General features: G+C 32.5%; 1 protein-coding gene across 2 annotated transcripts in view; it reads right to left on the bottom strand.

Annotated features, from left to right (window-relative positions):
• The window catches only part of UBR3 (ubiquitin protein ligase E3 component n-recognin 3), a 113,732-nt gene that overhangs the window by 63,910 nt on the left and 33,274 nt on the right, over window positions 1-16,548 (bottom strand). For both annotated transcript variants that reach the window (XM_070731718.1, XM_070731719.1), the window contains exons 16-23: window positions 14,786-14,919; window positions 11,207-11,292; window positions 10,318-10,459; window positions 9,787-9,883; window positions 8,686-8,827; window positions 8,189-8,293; window positions 6,427-6,600; window positions 3,709-4,169 (exon numbers count right to left, since the gene is read on the bottom strand). In XM_070731718.1, coding sequence (XP_070587819.1) covers window positions 3,709-4,169; window positions 6,427-6,600; window positions 8,189-8,293; window positions 8,686-8,827; window positions 9,787-9,883; window positions 10,318-10,459; window positions 11,207-11,292; window positions 14,786-14,919 — 1,341 coding nt within the window. The remainder of the gene's footprint in view (window positions 1-3,708; window positions 4,170-6,426; window positions 6,601-8,188; window positions 8,294-8,685; window positions 8,828-9,786; window positions 9,884-10,317; window positions 10,460-11,206; window positions 11,293-14,785; window positions 14,920-16,548) is intronic.

Raw genomic sequence — 16,548 nt, 5'->3', positions numbered from 1 at the left:
AATTGGACTTATATACTGCCCCTCTCCGAGGACTCAGGGCGGCTTACAGCATATAAAAACAATAAAGTGCTACAAAATCCAATTAATTAAATAAACAATCTAAAATCCCCAGTTTTCTTAAAAAACAGTCATACCCATTCAAACAACAGCCCTACAAACATTTATCAACCAGGGGGCTAAGATCAAATTGCCCCAAGCCTGGCGGCATAAATGAGTCTTAAGACTCTTGCGAAAGGCGAGGAGGATGGGGACAGTGCGAATCTCCGGGGAGAGTTGATTCCAGAGGGTTGGGGCCCCTACAGAGAAGACTCTTCCCCTAGGCCCCGCCAAACAATATTGTCTAGTTGACGGGACCTGAAGAAGGCCAACTTTATGGGACCTAACTGGTTACTGGGACTCATACAGCAGAAGGCAGTCCCACAAGTAATCTGGCCCGATGCCATGTAGGGCTTTATAGGTCATTACCAACATTTTGAATTGTGTCCAGAAACCAATCAGGAGCCAATGCAGTCCACGGAGTGTTGAAGAAACATGGGCAGACCTAGGAAGGCCCATGACTGCTCGCATGGCTGCATTTTGCACAATTTGTAATTTCTGAACAGTCTTCAAAGGTAGACAGAATTGCAGTAGTCGAACCTCGAGGTAATAAGGGCATGAGCAACTGTGAGTAGAGACTCCCTGTTCAAATAGGGCCGCAACTGGTGCACTAGGCGGATCTGGCAAACACCCCCCTCGCCACAGCCGAAAGATGATGGTCTAAGGTCAGCTGTGGATCGAGGAGGATGCCCAAGTTGTGGACCCTCTCTGACGGGGTCAAAAGTTCCTCCTCAGAGTAATGGATGGACAGATGGACGTGTCCTTGGGAGGCAGAACCAACAGCCACTCTGTCTTGTTGCAGTTGAGTCAGAGCCTGTTAACACCCAACAGATTCCAGACACTGGCACATTACTTCCACTGCTTCACTGAGTGGACATGGGGTGGAGATGTATAGCTCAGTGTCATCAGCATACTGATGGTAACTCACCCTGTGCCCTCTGATGATCTCCCCCAGCGGTTTCATGTAGATATTAAATAAATAAATGCTTTCGGCACCCAAGGAAAAAAAGGTTCACCATCTTCTATGAAGTCACTGGGAGCCAGCACTGACTCAAAGGCAACAAACATACACAAAACTATTCCTTAAAACTCAAAAAATACAAAATCAATTTTGTATTTTAAAGTTGAAGGCTAGATTTAATAAAGATGTTTGAGGAGACTGGATTTAGACTTGCTTTGGCAGCAACACGTTGTCTTGATATGAATCTATACATATTCACAGTCTACAGACCTTCATGCCTTAATTTCTATTCAGCAAGCAATTACGGAAGGTTCTCACTTAACGGCAACTGAGACCCAAATTTCCATCACTAAGCAACACAACATGCCACTTAGCCATGGAAATTCTATCACTTCACGCTGTTGTTAAGCAAATCTGCCATGTCACATGGTCGTACTTTGTAACTTCTTGCTGACTTCCCCACTGACTGTAAGAAGCTAGCAAAGGTAGTCACAAATGGCAATCACGTGACTATGAAGATTTTGCAACCGTCATAAGTATGGTAACTGATTGTAGCATTTGTTTAGCTCCATTATAAACTCAAACTGAACAACTGGTCATTATGTGAAATCCTCCTGTATAGTTTTCAAGGCCAATTCTCACATGGTATTTCTTGATCAGCTGAAAAAAAAAGGCCAAAATGGCTCTAGTAAGATACCATTCCTGGTGTAGTCATAATTTGTTACCATAATATGTTCATATATAGGCAACCACCTTAAAAAGCTCTTGTACTTTGCTTATTTTAACCAGATGTATCTGTTTCTGATTCATCGGATTCCTCACTGCATGCTGAGCAACTTCACATTCACCATGTATTTATTTCTGTTCCAGTTCAGTAGACATTTAGCTCCACAAGTCTTGACAGACCAGAGCCAGTTGCCGCTGATGTTCACATGCCTTTCTATATCCTTGCATTTTACTAGATGCTCATGTGGTTAGCAATCGGAACAGACATAGGATTTGACTTTAACTGAAATATTATGTAGAGGTGAATTTATTGTCTTTGTTTTTAACTTTAGCTTCACTATATCTTGTTCTGTCATTCAAAACTACAAAACTGCCAGGCACAAATAACCAGGAACAGGAATTGTGTTCAAAGCACTAAGAGTTTATTCTTGCCAACTATACTCAAGAATCTGAGTAATGGTCCAAACTAATTTGGCACCAGATAAGGGTCAATGGAATTCATGGGTCTCTTATGGCTGCGCAATGACTCCAAACTGATTACACATTGAACTCTGCCCTCTAACTCAGCTTGCTCATCCCCTACAAAAACATTTCAAATGTTTGATTTTGCTCCTAATTAATGAAATCACTCACCACTAGATTCAGCAGTGCAGGGTTCAGTGACATTAAAAGAATAGTTATAGTGAGATAACTTGTAGTCTACTATCATGCTGGGTTTAAGAAACTGTATTCCATCTGGATCTAAGTATGCCATTAATATTTTGTGGGAAAGGAAGGAGTTTTGGTTTTATCTGCATATTCTCAGAACCTAGTATGCATTAAAAATATTTTAAGAAAATTTACATTTTATTATCATCTCAAAAAATAAAAAAATACAAACTGGAAGATGCACTGTATAATAATAAATAAAATAAAATAAAATAAAATAAAATAAAATAAAATAAAATAAAATAAAATAAAATAAAATAAAATAAAATAAAATAAAATAAAATAAAATAAAATAAAATAAAATAAAATAAAATAAAATAAAATAAAATAAAATAAAATAAAATAAAATAAAATAAAATAAAATAAAATAAAATAAAATAAAATAAAATAAAATAAAATAAAATAAAATAAAATAAAATAAAATAAAATAAAATAAAATAAAATAAAATAAAATAAAATAAAATAAAATAAAATAAAATAAAATAAAATAAAATAAAATAAAATAAAATAAAATAAAATAAAATAAAATAAAATAAAATAAAATAAAATAAAATAAAATAAAATAAAATAAAATAAAATAAAATAAAATAAAATAAAATAAAATAAAATAAAATAAAATAAAATAAAATAAAATAAAATAAAATAAATAAAATAAAATAAAATAAAATAAAATAAAATAAAAAAATAAAAAAATAAAATAAAATAAAATAAAATAAAATAAAATAATAAAATAATAAAATAATAAAATAAATAAAATAAATAAAATAAATAAAATAAATAAAATAAATAAAATAAATAAAATAAATAAAATAAATAAAATAAATAAAATAAATAAAATAAATAAAATAAATAAAATAAATAAAATAATAAAATAAAATAAAATAAAATAAAATAAAATAAAATAAAATATAATATAATAAATAAAATAAATAAAATAAATAAAATAAATAAAATAAATAAATAAATAAATAAATAAAATAAAATATAAAATAAAATAAAATAAAATAAATAAAATAAAAACATAACAAAATAATAAAATAAAACAAAACAATGAAATGAAATGTTAAATTAGAACCTGGCTTGTATTACCCACGAGGACGTTTCTGCTCACAACCCACTTTTTTAGAATACTTTTTCAAACATAAAATAAGGCAATATTAACAGTTTGAGAATAAAATAATACCATGCTCCTCTTGTCAGCATTTTTAAAAAATTACCTTTCTTCTTTGTCCAAAATTTTCTTCTCTGCTGGACTAATCTTTTTGGGTGGCACCGTTGGAGTTACTCTTCTACATATTTCTTCAATAATGTGTTTGTTTAATCTACTTTGAAAAGCAGCTTTTAATAAAATCCTTTCCACGGCAGTCATTCCATCGCCATGAAAATATTTTGGGTTTTCATGATGAATTGACGTATCCATGTCGTCCAACCAAGGAGGATAGTAGGAGTTCTGCTTGCCTGACAGTTTATGGTGAAGTTTAATAAGCAAAGACAATATGCTTTCTTTGATTTCTAAAATAGCTGTTGTTAACTGGGGGGTTGCACCCGGAGCAGACCATTTCATTGACGATTTTGGTCGAGCAGCCTGACTGGCTTCAGTAGTATTGCGATTAATTATCTCCTGAAATTTCTTTCGACGCTCTGCAACCAAACTGAACACTTGTGCAGTACCTGAATTCTTGAAAGGAAAACATAAACGCTGCATTAGATGGCAAAAGCCACTTTTTGTAAAACATTTTAGCAGCAACAGCAAAACGTATCAAAAAGATTCTTATTTGTTATTTTAGTTTAATCCAAAATGCAATGAAACTGACAATTGAAAAATACTGTAATATTACACATGCATCCTTTTACATATAATGTTCATATGTGATGTAGAACCATAATGTGGTATGCTTGTGCTCGCTTTTGCATAGAATGGAAATTAACTTGTAATAGTAAAGCAGTGTTTAGTTGTGAATCAAGCCATAATAGTTTGTTAAACAATGCTTAACAAAATTAAAATTCCAAAATGCTAGCTAAGCATTATATGCAAATGCAACCTAAATGAATGACATGTTCTGTAAGGTTAAAAGCCTCCACTGCTACACCAAATAACACAAGAGAAGGGTCAAGGGCTCTTTATCCCATCTTCCCCTTTTGGAGCAAACCTACATTTCAACTGACTTAATTCATAAGCTAAGCTTTGACTGTATAAAAATGTATCTGCATTTGTGTGCATTGTTAAACATGGTTTATTGAAGAAACTAAAATACTATTCAACGTTTGGGTCATTATACCGAATTGCAGGACCAGAAAGATATCTCAAAGTTCCCCAGCCATTGCATAGCTGCTGAATAATTTATAGAGGAACCCTTTGAATTGGAGTGGTAAAATCAGCTGCTATTTTTGGATGAGCTTCTTTTTTAAAAAACCTAGATTTGATAGCATGGACAGGTTTGCGTTCAATGTTTCGTGGGGGATATAGATAGAATTTGTAAACAACTCAGATTCTTGAGGAGGTGGTACATAATTAAATGTAATAAATCCCCTCCAACACACATTTTCTGCTATTTCTACTCTTCTTTCAATACTAAAATATTAGCAGTAGAGAACTAGAAGTATAATTATTTACAGTAACTTGGTCCTGAATGCATATAAGGATTAGAGCAGAAATAGGGTTTGGTGTTAACTTATTTGTTTGTTTGTTTGTTTGTTTGTTTGTTTGTTTGCTTTGTCAGGTACATATTGGTGGTATACAGAGATATAACTATGTTTATATACATGATACTAAAAAGAGAGAAACGTTAGGACAGGGAACGGAAGGCATGCTGGTGCACTTATGCACGCCCCTTACTATCCTCTTAGGAGTTGGGAGAGGTCAACAATGGATAGTCTAAGGGAAAAGATTTGGGGGTTAGGTGATGATACTACAGAGTCAGGTAATGAGTTCCATGCATCAACTACTCACTTACTAAAGTTGTATTTCCTGCAGACAGGTTACTTTAAGTAACTGCACGTTTAATATTCCAAAATATTTGGAATGCTTAAGAAAAATTCTAGTGATGATCTGAAGAATCAAACTCCATGCTATATACAGTATTTCACAAGAAGTTGTATGTCATAGTAATATGAGTTTTTTGCAACTCTTAAAAACACTAAAGTACCTACTTTCCTTTTAGTAGTTTTTTTAATCATAATCTCAATTCTAAAAAATATATAAAAATAAAATATAGGAATGCATGTTCATTTTACATAATAGATTATGGTTTCATACTTTTTCCATCTGAGAGGTAGCAACTTAAGTATGAATTAGTTATAAAGCATTTAAACAAAGCAATATGTTCATGAACATGAATAATTTTTCAACTCAAATTATTTTTAACAGTACCAAAAGCCTATGTTCATTCAGAAAAGAGGAAATTAAACAGCAAAATTATTAAATATTAGCAATATTTCCAGCAAAAATTCACACATGTCAAAACAAAGCAAGTTGGCATATATTCCACTAATAGGTTACCGGTATTTATTATTTCTGGCAGCTCATATATTGAACTTAGGACCAAACTAAAGGATTACACTCATATATCTTTTAATACAACCATAAGAATACTTCAAGGGCTACTGTGCCTCAGTATTTCAAAACAAATACAGAAATGCCATAATGTTAGGGTCAGCATAAGGCAACATTGCATTAGGTTTACGAAATACACACAAATCTACCTCTCTCTGGAGTCCTTTAGAGCGCCTGGGATTCTGATAAGTTGGAGGAAAAAGGAGGCTATTAAAAACCTTTTAGTATCATATTGCTAAATACCAGATATGTAAAAAGGGACAGAGAAAAATATTTTTAAGCAAAGTTTACTTGAACCCCCTATAAAAAAATTTAAATCTACGATGAACTTAAACATCTAAAATTACAAAAGTAAGGGAAAAAATAGAGGTTACAACTTTACCTGAGAGGTTGCTAAGCCATCAGAGCTTGTACTTGCAGGCGGTTCTCTTTTCACCTCTGGTGCCGTCTCTGGTACTCGTACCCGCACATAGTTAATAAAGTGACGCATGTTCGACACCAAATTATTCCCTGGAAACCAGCTATCATGGCAACGTTCATGGCCTCCCATGGAATCCTAGTATATCAACCATAACACATGAAACTGATGGTCAACATTGTAGGATTCAATTGGCGAAAATAGTAAATATATAAAAATTAATATCAATTAGATAGATAGATAGATAGATAGATAGATAGATAGATAGATAGATAGATAGATAGATAGATTAGATTAGATTAGATTAGATATAAATATATAGATATAGATATAGATAGTAAAAAACCACTACTTTTCTATTTAGCATATAAGTAGTTTAATAGCAAATATATATATATATACAGACCAATATCTTGGTGGGGGGAAATATGTTGAAGATAAAATAGAATTTATACTTATTCATGTTGTGCAAAATATTTGGAAAGACATTCTTGTAGGAGTTATGTCACCCAAGTAGCCTCTTATCAAGGCTACTTCAAACGTTTTGAGAATTGTTCAGAATGTGCTTCTCTTGGAATTGCTAACCAAGTGAAGTCCCCAAATGGGTTGCATGACCTTACCATGTATCATCTTGCTTTATAAAATGCTCAGAAAACCTGTGTACCTAATACTTATATTACATTCCAGGGTCACATTATTATCATGGATTTTTCTTTTATCCTATTGTGAATATTATATCATAGCATTTTGTGTGTTCCAGATTATTGTGATATGTTCAATGCACTATTTTTAAAATCCTAATCTACTATTATACATAAATGACACCCAAAAAAATTAAGATAGCAATCCTATGAAATTCATACTTCCATATACCAATGTCAGCAATACATATTCTTTGTAACCCTTCAAAGAGACTTGTGATTTACTGCTATTCCTTTACTATGCCTGGTAAGTGGAGAAGAAATAACTTGCACAAAATTAGCTTGGCTAAAATATTCATTTTTAGCTGACATGTTATATTACTTTTCCTTTGAGCTCACCTTCACCCTTTAAATCAATCTATATTTACTCAATGAGAGAAACATAAATCTCTAAAAATAAAATGCATCACAAAGGCAAATACTAGTATATATTGGAGATTTCTCATGTTGCAGAACTAGAACTAAAATCACATCATCCATACATACAAATAAGATATTAATAGATGTGGGTAGCCCCCAATCTTTGCAAATGGCACAATTTTGTAGGAATGTTATAAAAACCTATCCCATAATAATTCAATAACATAGAATATAGAAGCTATAGAGAATATAGGTTGACTTGAATAGAGATCAACAAAAGTGGCAGAAGAAAACAGAATGGAATGGCTGAAACAGGAGAATGTATATATAGATGAATGAAGGAATAATGTAATTTTTTTGTGTACAAGTAAGGACACTTTCAGATTCACATTTAACAATTATTTTTAATATATCCTCACAATTGAAGGTTTAATTTCTCAATAAGAGAACTTAAATCTCATACAAATGAAACTGAGTTTTCAATACAAGTACAGATAATCTTTAATATACGAAGAAATACTCAGTAGACAGGAAATATGGCAGAATATAAAAAGAAGGGAAAATATGGTATGGAGTAGCTAGAAGCCTGAAAAAGGTACAACCCTGTACCATTTCAATGCAAACTCATTTATTTTTTATCTAAAACGCTTTTAATTAGCACTTACTTCTTCATCAGATTCCTGCTCAGAAGAATTCTCTAGTCCCAATTCAATCAAATATAAAACCATACAAAGGACATGTTCTGACAAATTTTGATGATCCATTAAAATCTAAGACAAAATAAAAGAACAGGGTTTCTTTACTCTCTATAAACTTTTCAATTTAGAATTCAAGGGAATAAAAACTTCCCATTCAGAATTCAATACAGTATATGAGTGAATGTTACAAAAAACCTCAGCCACAATAAGAAAAATCCTTTTATCGTAAGATTTTTTTTAAAAAAGAACTAACTGAAAAAGTACATATACAGTATTCTAGTAAGCTTAAATATATGTACTTTTGTCCAATTTTTCCTTTGGAAATACAATGAAAAAGAGGAAACCTGTAAAGGTTTTGTACTGCATTATATGTGTAATAAAAAATATTTTTCACACAAAACTTAAAACAGTGTTGAAAGTAAATTTTAGTTTCAAATTCTTTATCCCAGCCTTTCCAATAGTACCTTGTAGAGCAGAGTGAAGAGTACAATGTGTAAAGTTTTGCAATGCAAGAGTTTCATGAGTCCTTTATAACTTGGGTGCAAATGTGTTCGTTTCTTGTAGGGAGGCCAAGGATTTCCATGGACTTTTCCACTCTGTTTTAAACTGTAAAAGACAGATATTCTAAACTAAATAATCTTTACCTATAAAAATGAAGATTAACTATACATTTGAATTTGGACCACTTTTTAAGCTAAGGATACAATAGTTGGAGTGAAAAAAAGAATGGAAGACTGAGGAAAAGGTTGACTTCCAATCTGATTTTACTTCGCCTGAAGAAACACATTATTCAATTCACTAAAAAATGAAAAGGTTATATATTTGTGAAATATGGCAGGTGATACATCATTTTGACATATCATTTCTAAAAACCAAAGAAATAAAAACATAGGCCAAATCTAGCTCAGAACCACAGATTTCATAATATTTTTGCAGTATATAAAAAGTATACATATAACTGCTATGTAACACCCTAATAAGGGAAAACCTGTCATAATCTCTAAATAAAGCAAGCTTTTCCCTGGCTAAATTGAAACTGTATATAAATATTGATCAGATTTTAGAGCTTATCCACACAATGGATTTTCTCTTGACTATATTCCAGGCACAATTGATTCAATATACAATACTGAGTCCTACATATATTCACACATTATTTCTGTGGTGCTTGATTTGAACACAAGAAATATCTCACTATATTTAAAAACAACTCGCAATTCACCCAGATTGGGCACTAATGTAATATAGCAACCATAATTATTGTTACTATTTCTGATGCAAAGTGTCTATTTTCATGAATAAACAGGATACTGCTACCAACAAACCAGTGTTAACAGATCAATTTAATGTTCAGTCATTAGTTGAAGATGGTCAGTTTTAAATGGTAAGCAAATATTAAAGGAAAGGGGGGGGGTTGCCTCTTTTAATTTTTTTGTAAGGCACCTAAACAGAAAATTAATTAATTCAGAGGGAGGAGGAGGAGGGAGGGAGAGAGATTCTAAATAGTCAACATATTTCTGTTATATAAATCTTCCTTTTTATGACTCAGAATATATTCCACTTACAATGCAGTGTATCTATCCATTGCAGACTGTACATCTCTGCGATAAACAGTTCGGAGAATTACCATGACTGGATCAAATTCCTCATCCCAGATCTCAGCTGTTAGAAAGAGTCAGAACATATTTAATATTAAATGACTATTTTATTATCATAATTTTATAATTCATAATGTGCACAAACTTATAATTGTGTGCTTGCAATATATGTATGTAAATGTCTGTATTTGTGTGCACACATATGTATGTATGTGTATGTATACTTTATCACAAACTCCACTATCACAACCTTTCTTCCCCAAGATTAAAACTGAGCAATATTATTCATTATATTGTTTTTTACACATCAAAGGACACCATGTTTCTTTAAATCAAGTGATTAAGAAAGCAAAAGCACCTATCATTCAAACATACATCATATACTGTAATTAAAACTATGTAATTGGTGTTAAAAATGAAATAGAAGTATTTCTGAACTTTGTAGGGTGCTTAAATAAATTGCAAATGTACAGTATGCTAAAATACATTTTATCCTACCTTTAGGTGTATACATTCCTTGCTGCATGGAACCCCCTGCCTCAAATACAGGGGCTTTAAAATCAGCCACAGCCAACAGCATTGATTCGAAACTTAAACTTCCAGGAATAATGCCACTTTTAGGATTTGGATTTTCTGGAATGTTATCATTTGGTTAAGACCAATAGCAATCCTTAAAAAGATATTCTCTGCAGAAAGGTTCACCTGTAAACATTGTATTTTACTGTTTAGAAGGAAAAACCTACTAACAGTACTTTGTGAAAATGCTGACATTCACCACAAGAGGTCTCTATTAGATCAGTGAAATTTGAATCCCATTCTAATTTTTACATTTTAGTCTTTTGAGAATTATTGGAATTAAATTTGTAGTACATCTTTAAATAATAAAATTTACATTGCTGGAAGAATAATGGTATACTGCACTCTTCTGGTTCTTTGTATACATTGCATAACTTTTAAACAGATTTATGTTTTAAACTATCAATTACGTAAGATATATGCTTATTTGTCCCCTCTTCCCTCTATCCCTACTCAGAATTCAAGGCTCAACTAAAACAAGGCACTTTACCTAATGCCAAAATATACATGGGTCTTAAATCTTGTGTCACTTCTTTAGAAACAAACTGTAAAAAATCAAGGATAAAGTGTGATAGATTTCTTACATCAAAACTAGAAAGACTTTCCTTGCTGATAGCATTTTGCCAACGTGGTAATAAAACAAAAGTTTAAACTTTATTCCAAGCTTTATGTAAAGCTCAGCCACAAATAAGGATTAACCTGATACAGTTAACACATATTCAAAATATTTTATTTGTAAAACAAATGAGAGCAAAATGCAACAGAATGCCTGAAATCATAAATCAAGTAATTTCATATAACACAAGGATATAAGGTCCAGTAGAGAACTATGAGTTCTATCATTCATGCAGAGCTGAGCTACCATTTCAGCTCTTAAAATCTCATCATCTGTCATCCCTAGAAAAAATTGATAGGGAAATTAGTATGCTCAAAAACTAAGAAATAAAATATTTGAGTTTACTATATAACTTTTCAATTAAATGATACACCTGTTCAAATGGCCTAAAATATATTGAAAAAATCCAAGTATAATACACGTGTATGATATTAAAAGCCCAGTTCTACGTAAGAGACCTTAATTAGACATTGAGTCCCATTGAGTCATATAGCTTTATTTCTGGATTACACATACCGTATATACTCGAGTATAAGCCGAGTTTTTTAGCCCCAAAAATGGGCTGAAAAACACAGCCTCGGCTTATACTCGGGTCATTGACAAAGTCACCACACGAGGGCGCCATTGCTTGAGCCAGAGCGAGGAGGCACCAGCTTTTGTCCCCTCTGGCACGCCGTAGTTCCTCTCCCTAGCTCAAGCAAAGAAGGCAGCCATTTGCAATGGTGAGTCGGATTAAAAAGGCCCCCTGCTGTCAGATTCTCCTCCCCCTCCTTTGAAAGGATTTAAACTGTTTAAAAAATGGTATTTTGTGGTAGTTGCTGTCCTTGCTTGGATAGGATCTAATAATGTGTTATGAGGCAGAGCTAGACAGGAATTCTTTTTCTATCTGTCTATCTTTCTATCTATCTATTTTTCTATCTATCTATTTTCCTATCTATCTATCTATCTGTATCTATTTCTTTCTATCTATCTATCTATCTATCTATTTTTCTATCTGTCTGTCTATCTTTATATCTATCTGTCTGTCTATCTATCTATCTATCTATCTATCTGTATCTATTTCTATCTATCTATTTTTCTATCTAACTATTTTTCTTTCTATCTATCTATCTATCTATCTGTATCTATTTCTATCTATCTATCTATCTATCTATTTTTCTATCTGTCTCTGTCTATCTATCTTTCTATCTATATCTATCTATCTATCTATCTATTTTTCTATCTGTCTGTCTGTCTGTCTATCTTTCTATCTATATCTATCTATCTATCTATCTATCTGTATCTATTTCTATCTATCTATTTTTCTATCTAACTATTTTTCTTTCTATCTATCTATCTATCTATCTATCTGTATCTATTTCTATCTATCTATCTATCTATTTCTATCTATCTATCTATCTATCTATCTATTTTTCTGTCTGTCTGTCTATCTATCTATCTTTCTATCTATATCTATCTATCTATCTATCTATTTCTATCTATCTATCTATCTATTTTTCTGTCTGTCTGTCTGTCTGTCTATCTTTCTATCTATATCTATCTATCTATCTATCTATCTATCTATCTATCTATTTGGTTTTCTATGCTGATAACCTCACAGCAGCTAATGCTGAAGCTCTTCTTTGGATACACTTATTTGTTTGTTTGTTTATTTATTTAATTGGATTTGTATGCAATCCCTCTCCAAGGACTCAGGGTGGATCACAGCATATATAAAAACAGAACAATAATGTAAATCCAATTAATGATGAGAAGGAATCCAGTTTTGAAGGATTTTAACTCTTAGGTTTTAGCTTTGTTCCTGATCGAGCTACTTTTTTTACTTTTTAATTTATTGTTAATATTGTTAATTTGTTTACCCTCTTTTAAATTTACAGAGCTAGTTTACTGGTTTTCTTTAAAATAAATATTCTAAAACATGTCTCAATTAATGTAATTTTATTGTTTTCCATTTTTATAAGTTACCAGTAGCCACTGCATTTTCTAACCTCGGCTTATACTCGGGTCAATACGTTTTCGCAGTTTTTGTGGCAAAAATTGGTGCCTCGGCTTATACTCGGGTCGGCTTATACTCGAGTATATACGGTATTTAAAATACACAGTAAATTAACATTCTCCTCAATCTGATGCCAACATTCCAAAAGTGGGGGAGGGGGAAGCTACTTATCCAGTGGGAAATTCTCTCCAGATTTTAATTTCAAGTTACCATCAGTTACTAGTTACTATACAATTATCCATTGTATAGTTAATACATTATAAAATTATTGACTTTTTTAAAAAAAAAAACCTTAAAAATACAGACAGTATTTTTTAAAAAATAGAAACTTAAAAAGCAACTGTATTTTAGGTATATTGACTGTGCAGATTAGATTTAATTGCTATATTTATTGCACCTTTTGTAATGTTTTTTATTTGTTTTCATTTGTTAGTGGCCAAGATACATGTTTCAGAGAGCAGTGATACAAATTGAATAAACTGATCACATGTGCAATTGCAATGTTGTGTAAACTTTTGGTTTACATATATTTTAGGTTTTTTTTAATAATTTCTATCCCACCCTCATTATGCTGGTCCCATGACCGTAATAAAAATTTGACTGAGCTACCCAAACAATCAACATTTACCTATTAACAATAAATCCCCGCACAAGTCACAATACTTCAAAAGAAATTTTATGAATACAGCATATATTACAATATAAGAATACAATCTGATGCAAATGCATCTGATCATTTGTTTCAACATAAGCTTGAATTTTGTTAAATCATCAGAAATGAACTGTTTCCTTAATAAAGACTAGGAAAGATAAAAAGCTCAAGAGCAAACACTAATCATTTTGCCATTACAGATTGTTTTTTCTAACTGACACTAGATGTCACCCTTCCATGGAAATAAGTAGGACAAAAAAAAGGCAAAGTGTGTGTGGGTGCGTGCGCACATATGGTTTGGAGTTGGTGTAGAACAAAATAATCCTGGCTAATTCCGTTGAATTAGCAGGTTGAACTAGAGAAAAGTTGGCCGTATTGTGTAAGGCATCCTGGAAACTTCAAAGGTATCGGTAACAAAACAAGTTAAGTAAGGAGAACAATACTTCTATCTTTATACTTAACAGAGACTGTTGAAAATATTGAATTAAATGAAATAATTGATTTGATGTAGTATTTATTTATAAAAAATTATTTACTTCCCATCTTACCACAAAGTTAAATCTGGGCAGCTTACAATCATGAAAGATAAATATAAATATACTAATAACCTAAATTTAAACAAGCCAATTGCTATGATCTAATTAAAGACGAGAGGCAGGGCAGGTCGGTGGGAGGTGGGATCTCTTGTTAATTAATTAACCACTTCTATTGTGGTGTTCCTCCATTGGGGGCCCAAGCTAGAATAAAGCAACTTTCCACAATTCCCCAGTTTATTTAATAAAAGATAAAGAATCAAAACAATAATGCTACACATACCTGGGAACTAGCCCCATGAAATATAATAGAACAGAACGTCTGCCAATGGGGCACTCAAATTAAGAATTACATGTTGGCTTCTGTAACTATGCCTTGAATATAGCAAACATTTGTAAAAAATAAATAAAATAAATACAAATGTATATTTAACCAGGTTGCAAGAAATAAGAAATAAATTGTTATTTAATAATTAGCACCTGTTGTTATTATTAATTATCTGTCCCCACTCCAATAAATCAAAATTCATTACGCACACCTGCATAAATAAGCTGCTAAAACTAAAGCATAGAAGAAAAGACTCCAAGTTCACCTAAATGTAAACGTAGACTTAAAAGAATGACAAGAAATGTTAAAGCGCCTTCTAACATTGACCTCTCATGCTCCGAATCTAGCACTGTATTCTGATGTTGGGAAGCCATTGTTAAGAGATCGACCACTTTGAACCTATAGGGATAAAAAAGAAAACAAAAGACAAGTTCAGAACATAGAATGTATGGGTTTAAAGAAACCTTTGAATTCACGTGATCCAAAAATCTATTATTGCTAACAACATGAGAGGATTATGAAGCAGTAGAAAATCCTACTACAGTACCCTCATGCTATTATATAACATATTCTATCTAGACATTCTATAAAGAATTAGGCCCCAAACACCATTATTAGCTCAATTTGCAAACTTTCAGATAAGCATCCTTTTCTAAAGCTTCTTGGACTTATCTTGTATTTTCCCCCATTGTACTCTAAAGAAAATGGAACTCGCTGACATACCTTGAAGGTTTTTTCCAATTTAGTGTGAAGAGGGCAGGTATGGGCTAAACTTTCCTAAAATCTACAAAGGCAAGATAATTACATAATTCTTGCCGATTTTCTCTCGTTAGCTTTTTGCCATTGCTAAGAGCAAGAAATTTGAGAGGAACCTCTATGAAAATACTCTGAGCAAGAAAAAAAAATCCAGCCTAGAAGTTAGCTATATTGTTAAAGAAAATTATAAGTCAAAATAACATTGGGATACGTGCTTTCTACCAAACTAAGAGACACCTTCTGACCTGTGTACTATTTGATGTTTTGAGGCACCCAAGTATAAAATACTGATAGTTGTCGCTTATCACTGCCTTGTTTAGTGACTGTTCAAAATTACTACAGTGGTTTAAAAAAAAAAGTGTGATCAATCTTTACATTTATGACTGCCAGAGCATCCTGGTTATGCAATCATCATCTGGGTATTTCACGACCAGTTCACATTTACAACAAGTCGCGTAATTGCAATTTGCATGATTCCTAACCAGCTTGTGAAAGCAGAGTTCATGGATAATATGGAAATAAAACTGCAAATTCTGGTAATGTAATGTCTCATTTAACATGGTAATTTACGTAATGACCAAATGGGAAATGATGTAAGTCCATTATGGTCATGTGATTTTTCCATCTTAGTAACTTAGGGAGAGTTGCTCATCCCAATTGTGTTAAGTGAGAAATACCTCTACGTAGAACCTATGTAGGAATGTAGCCAACTCCACTAGATTGTAAACAACCTACGGAGTCTGTATGGGAGAAAGAATCAATGATGAAGACTGACATCCAGAAGATCCTTTAGAGACATAAAGATTCCAGCCCTGAAAAACTCTAGTGAGGAGGGATTTGTGAGGAATGTTTATGAGATGGCTACAACCATCGATGATGCAGTGACACGAGTTTCTGACTTAAGAAAATTCTTCTTGAAAATGGCATCAGTTGTTGTTTTGACTGTGGAAAGTTCCATAAAATGGAAACCCCTGGATACATTATTTTTGTGTTACCCCAGAATGAATCTGTTAAACAAATTCCAAACCATTGCACAAAGGAAGACTTGAATGAGCCGGTTTCTGGTTACATAAATTTGAAAATAAGTAGGAGTTAGGTACAGGGTGATTCCTTAATAGGAGGTGGAAAAAGAATGTCAGCAGATGTACAGGTGTATGAGATATGCAGGCGGGGCTTCCAATTACCAGCCGCTACCAGCATGCCCTCTGGGATTGTTGCGGGCGCATGCACATCCATCCAGTGGCGCAGGATTTGGCTTCTGCACACATGAAG

The sequence above is a fragment of the Erythrolamprus reginae genome, chromosome 1, assembly GCF_031021105.1.
Source record: "Erythrolamprus reginae isolate rEryReg1 chromosome 1, rEryReg1.hap1, whole genome shotgun sequence".
Classification (NCBI taxonomy): Eukaryota; Metazoa; Chordata; class Lepidosauria; order Squamata; family Dipsadidae; genus Erythrolamprus; species Erythrolamprus reginae.
Note: the sequence above shows the minus strand (reverse complement) of the source record. Positions and strands in the feature narration are given on the sequence as shown.